Source organism: Varroa destructor, unplaced genomic scaffold, assembly GCF_002443255.2.
Source record: "Varroa destructor unplaced genomic scaffold, Vdes_3.0 BEIS01000002.1, whole genome shotgun sequence".
NCBI classification, from domain to species: domain Eukaryota; kingdom Metazoa; phylum Arthropoda; class Arachnida; order Mesostigmata; family Varroidae; genus Varroa; species Varroa destructor.
The window spans coordinates 32,968,693-32,987,116 of NW_019211455.1; the positions used below are offsets into that span (position 1 = coordinate 32,968,693).

General features: G+C 40.5%; 2 protein-coding genes across 14 annotated transcripts in view; one reads left to right on the plus strand and one right to left on the minus strand.

Moving 5' to 3' along the window:
* LOC111244937 (bridge-like lipid transfer protein family member 3B) overlaps positions 1-18,424 on the plus strand; it is a 50,849-nt gene that overhangs the window by 27,779 nt on the left and 4,646 nt on the right. For 3 of the 7 annotated variants that reach the window (XM_022792545.2, XM_022792541.2, XM_086981294.1), the window contains exons 15-16: positions 478-843; positions 14,431-15,814. In XM_022792545.2, coding sequence (XP_022648280.1) covers positions 478-843; positions 14,431-14,582 — 518 coding nt within the window. In that variant the 3' untranslated portion in view covers positions 14,583-15,814. Of the gene's footprint in view, positions 1-477; positions 844-14,430; positions 15,815-15,950; positions 16,887-18,424 lie in introns of those variants that run through there. The other 4 variants (XR_015322085.1, XM_086981296.1, XM_086981297.1 and 1 more) reach the window with 3 other exon arrangements.
* Positions 17,347-18,424, minus strand: part of LOC111244938 (protein O-linked-mannose beta-1,2-N-acetylglucosaminyltransferase 1-like) — a 98,270-nt gene continuing 97,192 nt past the window's right edge. For all 7 annotated transcript variants that reach the window (XM_022792549.2, XM_086981300.1, XM_022792548.2 and 4 more), the window contains one exon: positions 17,347-18,215. In XM_022792549.2, the coding sequence (XP_022648284.1) occupies positions 18,068-18,215 (148 nt within the window). In that variant the 3' untranslated portion in view covers positions 17,347-18,067. The remainder of the gene's footprint in view (positions 18,216-18,424) is intronic.

The following is an 18,424-nucleotide window of genomic DNA, read 5'->3' on the forward strand; positions in this document are numbered from 1 at the left end:
ACTATATTTAGTTCATATTTGTAGTCCAAAACGAGACGAGTAGAACGGTAGGTTCGTTTGCATCATATGTATAAGGTGCGCGGCAACAGCTGAAGAATAGTCGGAAAGGATGGAGAGTAAACGATTTCCTTCGATAAAGAATTTTGAAAAATAAAAGAGGGAAAAGGAGTACCCCAGTATGCTTTTGCTTTTTATACGACCATTATTATAGGCACCTTTTAACTCAGTTAGGTTAAAATATAGTTGGCCTAGAGATTTAAACTGCACAGCCTGCAATACTCTGAAGATTTGAACGGGTAGCAACAGATTTTCTATAAGATTTAAACAACACATATTAATAGCCTCTTATGTGGTGAACAGTCGGAGAAGCGCAAGTTACTATTTTTGATGTTTAAATAGGCTAGCGTTGGCTTTCTATCGCTTTAAGGTATCGTATCTATGAATTCAACCGTAACAAATTATTTCGTTCGTCAACAGATAAACTTCTGGCATCATCAGCCGGGTTTGCATGTCCAATGGCCGCTGCTGCTATAGGTCCAACGGAGAATGACGCCTTTGGCGCCGGATCCGACTCTAAGCTCATCGGGGAACATCCAGATATCTGCAATACAAATGTGACAAATAGTTCTTGTAACAACTATTATTCAACCGGAGTAATCAACTTCAGTGGTAACAGCAGTGACGGGGGTGCCTGTGGAGTAGGACCGGCGATGGGTGGTGGCGTTACGGGTCACGTCCTGCTGCCGCACCATCATCATCAGCAGCAACAGCTGGCAACACGCTTGCAGATGCTGGAAAATGATAACAATTCGCTTAAGTCGCAAAGTAAACTGCAAAAGAAAGGTAAGTCGAAGCAAACGGAAAATAAAAAATACGTTCACTTTTGCATCGACTGACTATTTACTTACTAGCTTATACAAAACCGCGGCTACTTTTCGACTGGCCATGGTCTATTTACATTTCGCATTCTATTTATGCGTACTGACGGAAAGAAGGAGAGATTAGTCGGTGATGGACTATGAAGCTTGCTTCATCTCATACATGAAATGGATTATGGGAAATACGCAAGCACATGTAAATGAATAAATATAACCCAGTTTAATTTGTCACGTTATCTGTGTCAATAGCCCATTCAAGGCCACTTAGTGAACTTAATAAATAAAAAAGAATAAAATAAATAAGGCATACTACTACGAAATTGTTGTGCGGCTCGCTTATATCCCTCGGGGCGGGTTGATCGTCTCGTTTTTTAAAAAACGAGAAAAGTAATTTCGAAATCAAATTATACGTACAATTTGCGTTTTAAGCGGCGACTGATGGCTGAAATAAATAGCAAAAATCGTGCTCTATTATTATGCTGCTATAAGAAAGCATAGCGCCATTGAACCCACCGTTGGAGACTAATAGAAATGTAGACGACCCGATCGCAAATATATAACCCGCGCGGGACGTTCTTATGGGGCAGTCGAAAACACAAACTGCTAGTACGTTATTCCGCCACCGTACTCTATTTAGGCAATACATTTCGTCACACTTGTGAAATCTTTTAGCTTAACCGTTGCTCAATTACATCTATTTGCCGTTGGAACTTTGCATTATGCAAACATCCTTAGCTTGGGTCTCAATTCTATATTTCGAATCACATCAGGCAGATCGGGTAAGAAAGGCCATAAGTACTAGTGGTTGTCCGATCGAATGGACCAATCTGGAGGTACATTTGCTATCTTTCCTCTGCTTGCTGTTATACTACAGCACTGCGTATCTGCGTTCTCTGGTGCTTTTGGGCTTTGCCATGTATCCTGCTAGTACTCCATATTAAGAGTAGCAATAGTGGGGTGAGCAAACGTTACGCCGCGGAATAGCCGACCTTCAATTCAAGAGAAGAATGCATTGTTTGTTCTGCTGAGACCGTCACGGCCGTTGATGTCTGCCTGCCTCCCTGTCTGCCTGCCTGCCTGCCTGCCTGCCTAAATGGTTGTGTAGGAGGTTGTCCGTAATATCCGTTCGGAAGTCGGCGGATGAGGTTGTTGGTATGTATGTTGCTACTACGTGGCAAACTCGATGTGCTGGCTTGTTTCGTATTTGATTTGTTATTGCGGTACGGACTTGTGCCACTGTTAGTTCTCATTGAAGGGAAGGAGGCACGAAGAAATAAAAAATCGAAAGAACAGGTCTGTTTTTGTGGTAAAATCGGCGGCGGTGAGAAATCATCGAATGGAACGATGGTTCAAATAACCAACGTTCACCTAATGCCGTTAGAGATCTGTTTGTGCGGTAAATATGTCGCTACGATGTACGACGTATTCAATCGACAGATGCTACCGAGGACGCTGAAACTGACATACAGGTATGACTATGTTAAAAAGTCGTTAACAACCTGCTTAACAAAGCACTCATTTCATCATAAATTAAATATAAGCGCGTTAAATATAACAGGGTTGGGAGCAAATCGAGTTTTGGTCGAAGACTGATGCAGGAACAATGAAGTCTGTGATTCATCCAGGTTCTACTGTCGGTGGCAGGCAGAACCAGAATCAGATGGTCTGCTTTCTACTATCTACGCCACTTGCACGCACACAATCGGATATACCGCATACCCTTTTTCTGTTCTTGCTACTGCCATTATAACTATCTAACAGGATCTACACCAGAAACCGATGGCCCATAGCCCATGTAGAATATCGTCACCGTGCGATCGTAACTTGCTGTCGTTCGTTGGCTAGACAACTTGATGGCTTGTCATTTTCAATCATTTCTTCTGGCGAATACGTTTATCAAGTCTCAAAGAAACACCACCAGCATTTCACGGGCTATGTTGGTCGGCGATTGACTACTGGAATATAGATGTCTATTTGTGCAACTCGAAAAAATCTCTCGAGTTTTACATTTGGTGTCGCCGTTAGGGATTCCATCAAACGGCTGGCTCCCTGTACAAAACGAAAAAAAAAAGAATGTCCATACCAGGGTTCGAACCTAGACCACAACTGTGCCTAAGATTAGCAGGCAAATACGTTACCCACGAAGCTTGTGTAATCTGGGCCACGGGCCTTCTATCATGCAGTGCAGTCGCAAAAAAATCGAGTTAACATAGGAGAAGACGGGAAACCAGAACGTGTTTTACGTTTGGCTAATATTTTGGCATCGTAGCTTACTATTATTATCATCATCATTAGTAATCCGCTGTCTATCGCTCAGATTGTCGTACGAGATACGCCGAGAGACACGGCGCCCATAATAAGGAGCGCACATTTAGGGCAAAAACGTCAAGCCGTTGCTGGCAGTTTACGTGTTGGTTTAGAATTAGCTAATCACTCAGTGTTAGATGCTGAAAACTTCCCGCTTTGAGCTCATTCTGATGAAGTCAGCTGTATCGGTACGGTTAATGGACTACGACCTTGCTTGTCAAATAGATCGAACGCGCCGCTAAAGTTGGTGGCCTCTTGAGAAGAAGGACAGCAAAAACGAAGCAATGGTAGGTTGGTCTGCGTGTATTTTTGTGTATGTGTGTGCTTCGTAAGCGAATTGATGGGAGCGGATGGGGCGAACGAGGACGACACGGGGAAAAATAGAACCAAAGGAACTTGGTGGAATGTGCTTTTTGGAATGTATTGAGGGAAGGGGGCGAAACAGTCTTTGGAAAAAGCTGTCTGCTGGCAAAGCAGATGGTTCTTTCTGTTTTTTGCTTTCATTTCTTCCTGAGAGCGGTGACCTTGACAATGCGATATCCCTGACGTTTGTCCTTTTTCCTCCTTTTTTTTTTGAACCCTTAGGAAGAGTTTTATATTTATCGTTTGACTGATTTGAAGATCCAACCCTGTCAGTAATTATTACGTATTATATTAGAGAACAGAACAAACCATAGAGTAAAGGAGGATTTGGCATGCAAATAAGACTGATAGACTCACACAGTGTGGTGAGTCATCTGCAGCCATAGCATCTGATCAATAGCGCAGTTATGACACGGTATGATGTCAGTTGCTGAATTATCATTTAAATTTTTTTTGTCAAATATCCACTCATTATAGCTTCTTCAAGATTACAGCTCATTGAGTATGAATTCTCTTGAAACTGAATCATCATATGTGACGATCTATATCATTGCTCATGCCTGGTCCTATTTCAACAGATCAAGCAAATCTCATTCGCATGCTGCTGCCATGCATGGTATGCGAATTTTAAGGGCGACTTACCATCTGAAGGACACACTCCGTGGCATACGTGGCACTAAATTATGGATTGAGAAACTCAGACCTTGGAAGAAATATGACAGCACAAAGACCATAAAAACAGTCCCCGTAGTGTTTTTTCAAGCCGACCGGTTTTTTTTCCGTTAAAGTTCCGTTAAAGTAAATAATGATCGTGATATGTTGTTTGGTATAAGAAAATGGACAGCGAGTTGAGGCACCACTCTATGTAGGTAACTAATATGAAATAACGAATTATTTTTATGAAGTTATATCCTCTTCCTGCAAGTGAAATTCCGTTTTGAATTAACAATGTGTACTATATATATATATATATATATATATATATATAGAGACTGTGGGTTTCCCTTGTGTTCGTAAGTAAGCCAAAAATCTATCAAAGTGTCAAGTGGTAAGTACAACGGTTCTATTTGCGGTTTGCCGTTTACCTATGGTGAAAAGCTACAGTTTAAAGCAACACCTACCTAGCGTGTAAAGCCAGCGCTGAAATGGGCAATCAATAACGGTGATGCTCCGTAAGTGCCATCCTCTCAGAGGAAACTTATTTTCAGCTGAATGGCCATGTGAATAAATTAAATTGTCACATCTATGGGCTTAGCGTGAGCGACCAGTTCGTTCACAAAAGACCACTGCGTAGCGCGGTCTTTAGAATGAAATTGTTGTTAAGCTTGTTTGCTTCAAAGACGATGACGGAACGGCAGAACCGGTCAATGGCGAGCTCTGTCTTTACACGTTGCAAGCCTTTTTGTGGACCGATATTAGAGCATTCAGTGAAAGCAGTTTCTAATTTCAATACTACACGGCAAATTACCTTACCATGCGTAAAACAATGAACTTCAAACTAATATTTCTACATTGATTGAGAGCCCAGTGTACGGCGGTGACATCGAATATGCACCTCGGCCCTGTGATTTGACTCCTCTGGATTTATGGTTGTGGGATTTTTTGAAGGATAGGATCAACAGCGAAAACAGTGCGCGTAAAGTGATTGTTAAAATTGACACTAAACTATGTAAAATTACGACATAAATCGCCTCATGCAAGCCCTTGAGAGGATATTTGATAGACATTGTTCTTATGTACAATGCAAATAAACAATTCAACGATTCAAAGTGTATAGATAGTACAATGTAGCAGGAAATCGCGAGCTAATTTATCGATTGTTTGTTGCTCGTAGGCCCAACAGAATGACGAGTCCTTCAAATGTAATTTGTCTTTTGTTACTATTGAGGTAACGATAATAGCACGGAATAACGGGATTCCAACTCAGACAGGTTCTCTGAAATGTATCCAGGGGGTTTGGCATGGCAATACCAAACCAGACAACTATATCTAGTTAATCTTGTAAGAGCATTTGCAATTTCTGCAAATTTTTATGATATTGGATTCTTAAGTATGATTAGAGTGTCAGTAGGTTTATACAGGTTACAGCCTGAAACTCAAAAGAACTAATATATGTACATATATACAACCTTGTTATTTGCATAAGCCATCTGTTGTTGCACAGCCTTTTAGCTTCCCAACCGAGAAATCCGAGCTTTTAAAAAAATACCCGCAGGAGAAAAGCCTAATTATATCAAATCACATAAATAAAACGATAAGGTTTCACCGACCTTCCATATGTACCCGCACTATGACACCCATGCTTTAACATCGTATAGATCTTTGAGGGGTTCTGTGCTTTAATCAAACTTTTCCTTCCACAGTATCATGTGTAATGGCAGGTAGAACCCTCTTTTGTCAATCGCATACTGGCTAAGTACCCTTAACTTAATCAAACTAGTAGTTGTCCGTAAATTACATAAGGATTCCCGTATGCCCATAAAAGGAAGGTTTTTTCTATCTACAGATCCAGTTATTACGTGTTGATTATTACGTGTTGCAACTGCCCTTGGGCCATGTAGCAAACGTAAAACGACGCTTTGCATGGTCGGTAGAATTAAGCTTAATTTTATTATATAGGACCGAGTACCGAAAATCGAACGATTCTTGCAGCATTTCTTACATTGTATTGAATAGTAAACTTATGTGTTGCGATCGGTTAGAGATTAAAGCGCCTGGATTATCATATTATGCCCTTAGCTACTGCACGAAGATGATATATCAACTTCATAAGGGCCTTGCATGTTTCAAGTTGTCTGAGTTTAATCATTCGGCCGGTAGCAAAACGGCATTTAGTTTATCTCTAAAAGTTAATATCTATGAAAAAGTTATAGAAAAAGTTAGTTATAGGAATAGTGTAATTGTGTGAAACATACCCCGTTAATTAACTAACTGACAACATGGACAAGTCGAAGGTAATCTGTTTCTCATTTTAATGCGTTAAACATAAAAGCGAAGTCAAATTGAGTTTTTTAAAAGCTTATTCGGGAGTATCTGTTTAAGGTTAAAGCTTTTCGTTTTGTATTTGATGCCGTCCAAAAGCCATTGGAACTGGCAAAATATTGTAACAAGTTCTAGTACGTATCGTAGTCGTACGAGGTGTCAATATAGGATTTTTCACTTAATTTGAAGCATCTTGGTAGAACTATTCAATTGATAATACACGTTTGTATGTTTTACGTGTACTCCTTATTAAATTATAAATTATATATATTATAAAATTAGCATTAAATTACTCATGCCACCAACTAGGAATAGAATCATGAAGCCAAATGATTCAGCATATCTTGATGTTTTTATAACATGAGTTCATGCGAAGATACACTAACAGTAGTAGGAGGAAACCGGTTCTTCATAACGAAAACGATAAGTTCTTGCTAACGGACCTAGGAGATTTGAAAAATCAGCTCTTGTCAGATGAATTTCCACCGAGATTACAAACTTTGTTGCTTGACCGAAATTTTTCTGCTCGCCGCTTCCACACAGACTGAAAAAGATTTTCTTCAGATGCACTTTATATTTATTTTATTGCAATATTCTATTATAATAGGTTGAAAAGATTCGAACATTATCAAAATAGAGTAAAAAAACGAAAAATTTAAGTGTTAAAATCAGAAGCTATTTCCAAAGGGTAGATTTGTAGAGTCAGCTGAGTCTTCGACGGCCTTTCTTTTTAGACTTTTATCTTTGAATCCTTGGATTTTCGGGATTTTTGGCCTGCAACCGACCGAATATTTGTTACGGTGTGCGATGGCTTTAAGCGATACTTTAATTACTTATTATGAAAAATGTATGAATTTTGGAGTCAGAATTGAAAAAGACGCCTGCATCTAATCAACATATTTGCGCTAAATATCGCTGCAACATGCGAGCGTTCCATTAAAAGCTGCGTTTTTATTTAGAAAAAAGTTCAGAAATGAGTGGATCAATCTTATTTCGAATATTCTATACACACAGTCACACGTCACACACACACACACACACACACACACACACACACACACACACACACACACACACACACACACACACACACACACACACACACACACACACACACACACACACACACACACACACACACACACACACACACACACACACACACACACACACACACACACACACACACACACACACACACACACAACACACACACACACACACACACACACAACACACACACACACACACACACAACACACACACACACAACACACACACACACAAACACACACACACACAAACACACGCAGACAGCACGAATACGCATATATACGTTCGTGTATCTGTGCGCTCTTCTTGCTTGTTAAGTTGAGATCCTCTCTGATAATAAACCTCTGGTTGATTTGTTCGCTTGTCGATGTGCCTTTCTGCGTCAAGAAAACCTGTCATGACTCAATGACAACCGCGGCATTAGCGTGATTGTTTCACAGCGGCCACAACTTCTGCGGTCGAAATCGACTGATCCTGTTTCGCTGTAATTTTAGCTGTTGTTGGCCTTAACTGTAGTCAGCGGGATCCATCATTCCGCAACAGCCGTCGTAAAGAGAACCGTTTCATGTAAAGGGAAGGTAAAATGAAAAACAGCCAACCGACCAGCCCCACATACCGCTACTTGATGATACAAGGATGTGTTTTTGGTCAGAGAAAAGGACTCAGTCACGATATTGAATCGCAATTTTCAGGCAGTTGTCAAACCTCGGACAGCGTCTATCGGGTACAGTGCTATCTAAATTCGATTGCGTATTGAAGATCTAAATATCAAAATGACGCAAAATGCATTAACTTGCTGATGTCCACGATAGCCGTTGATAGCTAAAACGTAGACAAGTGAAGTGTACATGCCTGAGTTCTTGTTCCGCCGGGTACTGTGGACTCCATTAGTGCGTAGTATTTGTTCAATAACAGCGACCTGACATTTATTTGTGGAACTTAGTTTAACAGCATAATAGGCGATGCTGAAGCGTCCTGTAATAATACGTATCCTCTCTTTGATCGGCCGGAGAAGTTTCCGTTTTAACCAAACAAGAACAAAGTAAACATTGTCCCATGGCGCGATAAACCTATTGAGCTGTCAAAACGTGTTGCATCAGCTATTCTGTCAGTAATACTGAGAAGTGCAATGATTGTATTCAACATATCTAATCGTATGCGATGCTATGGATAAATTGTACAACCTTAACGTTTTCCAAATTGACTAACATATTGCTGCAGCGTAAGATCATCGCTAACTATTTGTTAACTACGTCTGAAACGATCTGCCTCAGCCAGTTACGCATATCGAGCTCTATTCTAGACCTCCATTGGCCTCAGGTCCGGACCTCACTAATAGTCTGTCATTTCCTAACCTTCGGACCAACACGGCTCGTGGGGGTATATTGCTCGTTGTTCTATTAGAAGATAATAACTATTCGTTTCCATTAGGCCAGTTTAATTTGAATAAAATTAATGATAAATCTATTGCTATCTGTTCGACTGAAACTGACTGAACGGTTTTTTTTTTAACGTTAGTAATGATGCAAATGGCAGGTACAAAAGAGTTTTTCGATCGTTGATAGATTAGCTGACGCCCAGCACAGACCCTCCAGTCGAATTATTTGTATCCGAAATCGCACGTCTTACCATAACGATATTGTCGACCCTTTCCAACTCGTACCATTGCTTCGGTTCGCCATATTGAATTGGCGTTGCTTAGACTTAGGATTCTGACAGAATCTAAATTTGATGTCTGTCACTTTCGATACGTTAGCTTTCAATTAAGAGAAAGCAAGAGGCCCGCATTCCCGTCTTTGTCGCGTGTATACTCTGCAGTGGCACAGTGAATATATTGATCGACCATTGCGTCTATTGTGTTACATAATTTGTCGATTGTCTACGATCATCGGTTGATACCGGCAGCCCTCGCAGTCGGATTACAGGATAAATTACAATTAGAGGATAAATCAATCGATACTTCTTATATATCGAATATATCAAATCGATATATTTAGACTACTGGCCGAAATGAAAATATTTGTACTTGACAAGAGCTACTGTGGAGTTTTCCAATGCTCATATTTCGACAAAAAATAGAGATCCAAAAATATAAACTCTTTGATTTCGCATAGCGTTTCATTGCCTACTACTCTACCCGCAGGCGTCTGTTAGAAATACCCCGGAATAGGACACGCACATAAACAGTCGTAGGCTATACCACGATGTTCATTTAGATTAAAAGGAAGAAGAAAACTAAAGCGAATTAAGGGGTTCTACTTGGGGAATAGGTTAAACTGAGCACTCGTCTATCCACCTTTAGCCTGTTTAGTTGTAAAGTTATTCCGTGTGAACGTTGGAAACGTTTAAGCCTTCCTAAAAAAAATTGAGGAAACGTTTTAAGGCCTGTTTTTTCTGGCTCTTTTTAAAAAAGCCATTGTCTCTTGATTATATGCAATTTTTTGTACTTTATAGAAACATCTACCCCACTTAAAATTTAGCATATGCACATGACTTCGAGATCTACGGTTGTCTCGGTTTCAAAAATCCACCCTTCGGAAAAATGACGCGTAGCTTTTTAATCAAAGTGAACAATGCCGGACGATGAAACGCTTGTCTCCGCTGACAGAATTGATAATGTCACGCTTCTTACCGTATCTACTACTGGGGACCTTAGCGCACGAGCATCTGCAACACCGGACGTCAGCCAACATATGCTTACACTAGCCCATAGATACACAAAGCTTGTTAATATCATTTAAAAATATTTTGCAGTAAGAAATACAAATGTTTACATTTGTTTGTGAGGCCATTGTTTTATCCGAATGTATATATTCATCTCCAGTATGGGTGTCACGTCCCGTGAAGCACAAGTCTACGTTCGAAGGGGTGTATGGACTACATACGTCGATCTGCCTTCTTCTATATCATCGTCATTTGAGCAGCAAAATGCTGGAAGCTTTTTTTCAACTGTATAAAACAGGTTTTACAGATATTTTGTAGAAATCGATTTTTTTAAAGTTTAAAAGGTTTCAAGCTAATTACCTTCCAACAAGAAACGTTTCATTGATAGACGTTACGTGAAACGATGTAATAGCTTTGTGTAGAGGACGTCCAGGTAATTGTATTAATACGGCACACCTGCTTCATTCCTACTTCATTGTATGTACTTCTTTACTACACAATATTCGTTTTTATGTGCCACCTATACCTCCTTGTCTAATTAAAGGTGTCTGCAGTTAAATCGAAATTCGGGCTGATATCTCTTCGGCACCTCACAGATGGGGTTTGAGAGCGAGAAAAGATCTAACGAAATAAAAACAAAAGAATATTAGAAGACAGATAATTGTCAATTAGAATTTATTTATATTACACCAAATGCGGCTAGAGCATTTTTGTATACCTCTTGACAATATTCTTTTTCATTAAAACGGTCGCTGCATAACAGATTCGGATCGTACGCGAGAAGATCCTTCAGCGCAGGTTGTTCGTATCCATTCAGACTCAAACTTGGACTGGATTGGATTCAACAGGCAAAATGTCTACCGCCTGTTCTAACTCAATTTGGTCGACGGCATTAGTTGACCATATGCGATTAAATCGATTGGACAAATCATAATTTCACCTTAAACCGAGGTTCAGTCCTACAGCAGGATTGTCGAACTGGCTATATCTGTAACCGAAAGACAATCAAAGTAACGTACGCATGTACTTTTGATCGAATGTTTGCGTTAGAAAAATACGCTCTCAGAAGTAGTCTGTCTGTTCAGTGAATGCTTCAAGCGGAAAACGGAGCATTAACGATCAGCCGTCTTGGCTACCATGAACTATGTCAAATGCAGTAAAAAGTAGATCGTAAGGTTTTACTCTGTTCCTTAGTGACTAGAACGCGCGCTAGCTTCATATTCGCCGCCATACTGTGAAGTTGCAATGCTGAGAAGTAATCTCCTACAAAAAAGAGTGAACCTTAAACTATTTTTGTTATCGTAACCTCTACGACTATTGTCAAATCGTTTTGTTTCTATAGTTGCCTTTGTTGGTGCTGCTAACTGGGGTTGTCGCTGCACAAGTTATGGTGGCACCATGGATCAGTGGGGTTTCATTGTTGACCAGCTGCCATTTCACGACTGACACCGCGCAAGATGACAAGGAACAGTGTAAGAATAATCGTCCTTGAGCTACCTCTCCTGAACCTGTGCGCATGCGTCAAGTTTCGGCCATTTCTGTGACTGCCAATAATCGTCGTGGCATTGTGTCTCGATACAAAGGAGTTCCAACAATTCAAGCAGAAGTCTCAATGCCTTTTGCATTGTCACAGCTAATGCAAGGCAGCCGGGGGCGCGAGGGTAGTCGAAAATCAATATGGACTTGGTCGATATGTACATAGTCTGTCTAGTTTATGGCAATCTACACTAGGAGAACTATGTAGTGTATTATCTGATCTACGGTTATTTGGAATATCTTTCGGTTATTCACAAGAATATATTCTAATTTTGTTTCGGCTAATGCCGGTGGGGGTATTGCATTTTGGTTGAGTACGTACAAAAACCCCGTTTCGGGCATTGCGATTCACCAAATGGTTATAGCCAGAAATATAGGAATAGCACGTTCATCATTGTTACCATCAGAAACTATGTAGACGAGAAGTCGATACGTTTGTATTGTTTTATATTTGGCTTGAACTAGTGATCAGCCAACGTTCGCACAGACAAATGAAGTTGTAAGCTTGCGAATCCATGAATAAGTCGCTTCTTTTCGTCGAGTTTCATTTCGCCTGCTATGGACATATTGGAGGAGATTACATATCTTAAATGAGCAATTTAAGGAAAACCAGAGGTTGACGCATACCTACATATACCGTGTCATTACAGCGACGGCTGTTGAAGCTGTTACGATTTGCCGACAATATGAACTTCAATAGCACTTAGTCTTACGCTCATTCACAAGTTCATTGCGTGAAGTCTTTGTCGTAACTACTACCGCATCACGGATGAGCGCTCTACTGAAGACGGCGGTCGCGGCAGCTTAAGGCAGGCAATTGCTTCCCACACAATGACGACTTCATTTTATCGCGCTTGACTGCTAGCGACAGACGCGGTAACAATAATAACAAAAGTAAAAGTTCTAACTACGACCATGTGTAGAACTTTGATGTGTGAGGTCCAGTGGCATCACAGGTCAAGGTTTTCACAATACTAAAATCCAAGTCACTTTTTTGTCAATCTTAGACGATATGCATTTCCTGAATCTAGTTGACGGACTCCGTTACCCTGGATGGAACCTGACTAGATATTATATCACGGGGCAATCTGTAATATAAACACTCCAGCAACTGGCTAAAGAAGAGAACCAAGAATAGAGCTTTTCACAAAGTTGAGCCATTATATATATTTTTTTTTTTTTTTCGGGGTGCTCGTGGTCTTTGTGACACAGACAAGCAGGAAGTTGACAAAAGGATTACAATCATAATTCAGTTTGAGGTTACGTGTGCAAAAATCCGAAACCTGTCTTAATACGTACTGCTGCTGCAAAAACTATGACGGTAGTATTTTCAAATCTCAACTTAAATACACCTTCGACTCACTACTAACTTTAGCACAACGAATAGCTTTATTCATTATTCCTCAGATAAAGGTATATATTTTCTTGATTTTAACAAAGGCGTACTTAGGCCCGTTCGGATAGGAACACTTCACATGGCGCAAAACTTCATTGATTGAAGTGCTCAGCACCACTGTGATCTTACGGAATTTATTTTGTGCGCTTTATATTGTAAATTGGCCTTGGTACGCACGGTTGTGACAAGCTCAAGATAGGCTATCTATTTTTTTAGGCTGACTTTCGAAATTTTTCCACCGCTGTGTGCAATTCTTGCTTTACGTTATTTTTTTTTTTAATGGTAAATAGCAGTACGATGCATGACAGATGCTGGGACGGACGGACGGACGGACGGACGGCTCCTGCGTTGCTGGCCGTCGCCGTCGAGTATTTCCATATAATTGAGGGTAGCTCGTAGTCAAGCGGATTATTGTAAGTAAGTTGGAAATTGAAAATTTTGGTATCTTCATCAGATCTATTTTCGCAGCTCAGTTGATACGTCTGCAACTGATCTGTTGTATACGTCCGTACACCTGGCTGACTTGGACCGCACGGTCGAAGTTCAAAACAGTGGTATTAACTGGTTCGCTAGTGACAGATCTCGTTTATACTGGAATAAAAATGTTCTATTTTTTACGTAATGTAAAACATAACATCAGATCTTTTTTGATCACTTTTCAAATTATCGTCTTGGAGATATACAGCGTTAAGGTAAAAAAAAAAAACAAAAAGTGTAAAACCATAAGTATCTGATAACCGTAGTGATCCTGCCTTTAATGGAGCAGTATTGCACCTAATTTAACTCTTAATCGTATGTTAACGAAGACGTCTCGCCCAATGATGGCTTGTCGGTCTCCTGAGCTAAAAAAACTTCCGTCAGCAATTCTTATATATGGAGTCCCGTTTTAGATCGCATCTCCTAGCCGCTTGTGAAAATACTGATTGTCCAAGCCATTTCCATTCGTTTCCTGTCCATGCTGGTTGTGCTTCCACCTGTACTCTAATAACAAAGTGGATCTCTAAATAACGGACAAAAATCGTTCGCTTGCCTCACTACGCAATATGAATAAAATAAAAAAAACATGTAATAAATACGAAGTGGCATTTTGGGCGATTTTCGCCGTGAAAAAATTCTGATCCGTACGCTGTCACGCTCCACGTAAGTTTGTCTATTTTGCTTGCACAACACGCTGCCATACAGCCCTAAAGGATGGTGGATATGTTCCTTTCAACAAAAAAGCTTTGTACTGACGCGAATGCTTTTCTGCAGAATGCGAAAGATTGACGGCTGACAACGCGAAGCTCCGCGCAGAAATCGATCGATTACACCGTGAGTTGACGCTTCACGTGAAGCGTCAAACCGCATCGTCACTCCTGCCATCCCAGCCGCTTGAGACGCCAGCGCAACACCGACAGCAGTAGGAACAGGCTAGAAAAAGTGAGCATTGATATGTCCTCGTGCTATCAATTTAAATCTGTTCAACTGACTGAACTGGGAAATGTCATGATTTTATTCACAGCTTAGTGTTAGCTGAATAATTATGTTATGTAGGAAATCTGTGGAGTAGACGATAGGTGGCAAAAAACATATACATTTCAAAATTGTACAACAATGTGTACGGTTAGAACTAGCAGTATGATGGTCGTTATTATATTGTTGGTCATGTAAGGAAGAGTGTTTGTTGAACTGGAAGACTATCTTCAAGTGATTAGGGTAAGTCGAGCCGGACGGCTCGGTCAAAATAATTCAGTCGACTACGTTTTCTTTAAATTTGCCGGTAAAAACGAGTCGAAAACAAAACGTTGTCCGTAGGAGTTTCTGCCAAGCACCGTAGCGATCGTATGTTTTCGAAATACCAAGCAGCGATAATATTACGATATGATTTCATTGATTGGCACCCGTTCGTTCATAGGTCTGCCCGGTCTCGCCTCGCGTAATAGCAGAAGGTTTTTTGCTAGAGCGCAAAAGACATAGATAGATATTGGCGATCCCTCTCCGCCAGAACAGTTCGATTCCACAAGCTCTCGCAGCTACCCCAGAGGACTAACTATGTCTCCCGGTGCAATTATTGCAGCTTTCGAACTTCTTCTTCAGATGCTCCTGGCTTCGACTTTAGTTCGGTGGACGTTTCAGCGTCTTATTGCAATTGATTAATAAATGAATGGGTTGGTGAACTTAGCGAGGTAATAGGAAAATTCATTGTGTATACGACGGTCAACTGTTGTTGGATTTTACAAGTACGCGGTACGGCAACGTATCTTCGAATAACAACAAAATAGATAGTTAACAGCAGCAAGACCAATGTTGATTCCTACGATATCCGAGAGCGGCGGCCATATAACAACAACATTGATAATAACAATATATATATATATATATATATATATGAAATCCCAGTTATGCGCGTAAGACAGTGAACGTGATCATGATAGGAATAAAAATCATCATGGTCACAGAACTCTAAGTATACTGTGTCTACTAAAAACATGACGCAATGAAGTGCAGTTGGAATAAACGAACCTCATTACACTGGATTTTGTCGCAAACAAAAGCACAAACACTCGTTGATATAAACATGAAAATAAATAATAAAAAAGAGCACATCTATAGATCACATCGTAGTAATAATAAATGTATGTTGTTACCGACTGCACACTTCTGAGTCTTGCCCTACCCGAGCTCCGTCGTTATATACAATTAGTAAATGCATGAACAAAACGAACGTGCACCTACATCTTACCGTTGAACTCGAAACTGACCCTTTAGCAAGCATTCGCAATCGGTTTCAGGAGCAGGAACAACAATAGGTGACAAGGTGAGACAACAATGCGTTATTGTGGCAGTACAGGTCTCATGTTAACAGGCGCCCTGCTGTCGAAAAGGTCGTCCAGGAAAAGCTGTTGCTGGCTTGTATAAAAGCATCGAATGATAAATAAATGTCGCTTTTTTTCCTTTACTTTTACTTAGCAGTGACAGTATCATTCATAAAGGGCGGCTAATAGTAGAACTATCGGAAACTCCCTCCGTACAAACATGATGCGTTGATATATCGAAATTTTACTTGGAGAGTCGCGAGTATACACTACGCAAAACTTGAGCGTATCACAAACTGAAGCAAGCATTTTGTCTTAAAAAATAATCAACACAGGCTTCTTGATGAAGAGACAAGCAATACAGTTAGGGCGGCCTTCCGCGGGCGGCCTATATGCATCTGTTTGCCACGGTAACCATGAATATGCGCCCGTCGTTGGTCCAAATTCGAGCTTGTCATTGTTGCATGTAATTGTAATAGTATCGTTCCATAGGTCTGTTGGGGAAAAAACCAGAAAAGTTTAGCAGGACTTACTCTGGAACACAGATCGTTGATGTAGGCATGGAGCAGGCAGCTCCGAAGACTTGCTTACACGGTAAGAACAACCGGCGGCCTAAATGTAACTAACAGAAAATTTGCGTACGTTTTCTCAATTTCTTAATAATCCCTTTTAGTAACCCTAACGCACGTCGACGTTGGCCTTAACAATCAGTTCTACGACGATCTAGGTTTGTTGTTCTTCTAGCATTTACGCCCGATATTGACGCCGTGAAGCATTATTTCCGGCTGATAATCTCAGTTTAGAAACTACCAACTTGCTGCCTACCTTATCCTTAGAACCTACTAGCTTGCTGCCTACCTTATCCTTACTATTGGCATTGTAATGTATTAATAAAATATTAATGTTTATAAATTGTTTATTAATTATTGGAATTATAAAGCAATGTCAGGATTTATCGCAACAAATCTAACTAGGAACGCGAAAAAAGCCGAATGGTCATCAAAGGACGTCGCAGAAATAACATACTAGTCACAGCAACCTGATAACTGAAATGCACGTCAGGCCTCGTCGCCTTAATTAATGTTTTGTTACCTTTTCGTTAGCTTTTTAGCTAGTGACAACAGCCCTCAAGTAAAAAAGGCTCAAAGCGCGACTGAAAATCGGGCAAGCCGTCCCGTAAATGCAGTGATCAAAAATAGTTTGATAAACTATTTTTGATCACTACATTGGCTGACCAAAATCCTGTCTTCTCATTAGATTTTAGTTATTAGAACCGTGCATCCAGTCTACGTTGTTATATATATGGCGAAGATCTGAAATACTAAAAACATATAGGCCTTATGTACTTACACTAAATTTGAAAAAGAACTCCTTCTTGCTCACTTGGTATTGCGCCAGTCTTTTTATTTCTTTTCGGTTCGTTCCGTCCAACCAACCGTGGATCGGCATTTTTGGATAATTTTTTATTGTATATCCCCAACGGCTTTATTCTTCACTAATATCACACTATTTATAATAACTCTATACATTAAATACACAGTTTTTGAATCTCTCGTCGTCCTTTCGTGGATGTGCTCCTAGTTAGTGGCTGTTTTAGATGGCATGGTAACACCAGCGGACAGCACTACTGACTTAAAGTGCGCTTTTTCATGAAGAACTTCATCCGGGGGGATGTCAGCAGGAACGCGATCTTAAGATTGCTCCCTCCATATATTACCCGTACGGCAGACCCACGTCATAGGTCAAGTGCATAAGGATTAAACTCGTCCCAGAGATGCCAGCGAAGGTGGCAAGTAACATTACCTCTTTACTATCAGACTCATTCGGGGAACGTCGAACAATATATGGCTCATTTTGATATGTGCACGACTTGATATGTATCGAATTATTGTATAAAACTTTCTTAAAGAAGTTGGCATTTTCGCTTGTATTTCCGACCCATATTCATCGTCAGTCTTCCGGTGATTCTGTATGATTACAAAGCGATGGAGGCGACAGTGTCCTGATTTGATCCAATAAAGGCGCAAGGGCATTATGATCGTTCAATAGCTGGGCTCGTTCTCGATATGTCCTGACGGAACGGAAAGGCTCGTTCAGCTAGCCTTAAGGCCAGTACTGGTCTGCTGCTGCTGCTGCTGCTGCTGCTGCTGCTGCTGCTGCTGCTGTGGCGGCTGTTGCTGCTGCTGCTGCTGCTGCTGTTTTGGGATGTAGATTGGGGTCACCCAGTCTGGTATGAAAGACCTGAAATTATCACCATAAAACATCGTAACAACAATTAAGACAATAAAACCCAACTCGCCCTATTTAATTCCGATTAATTTTCTTCACGGTAAGTTCGAGCTTATCAAAGTGTCAAGTTTAATTCGTTGTTAAACTTAAAAGCATGGCTTGCTTACCGGCTCTCCTTATAACCAAATACATAATGATAGTGCTAATAATACGAGGAGCAC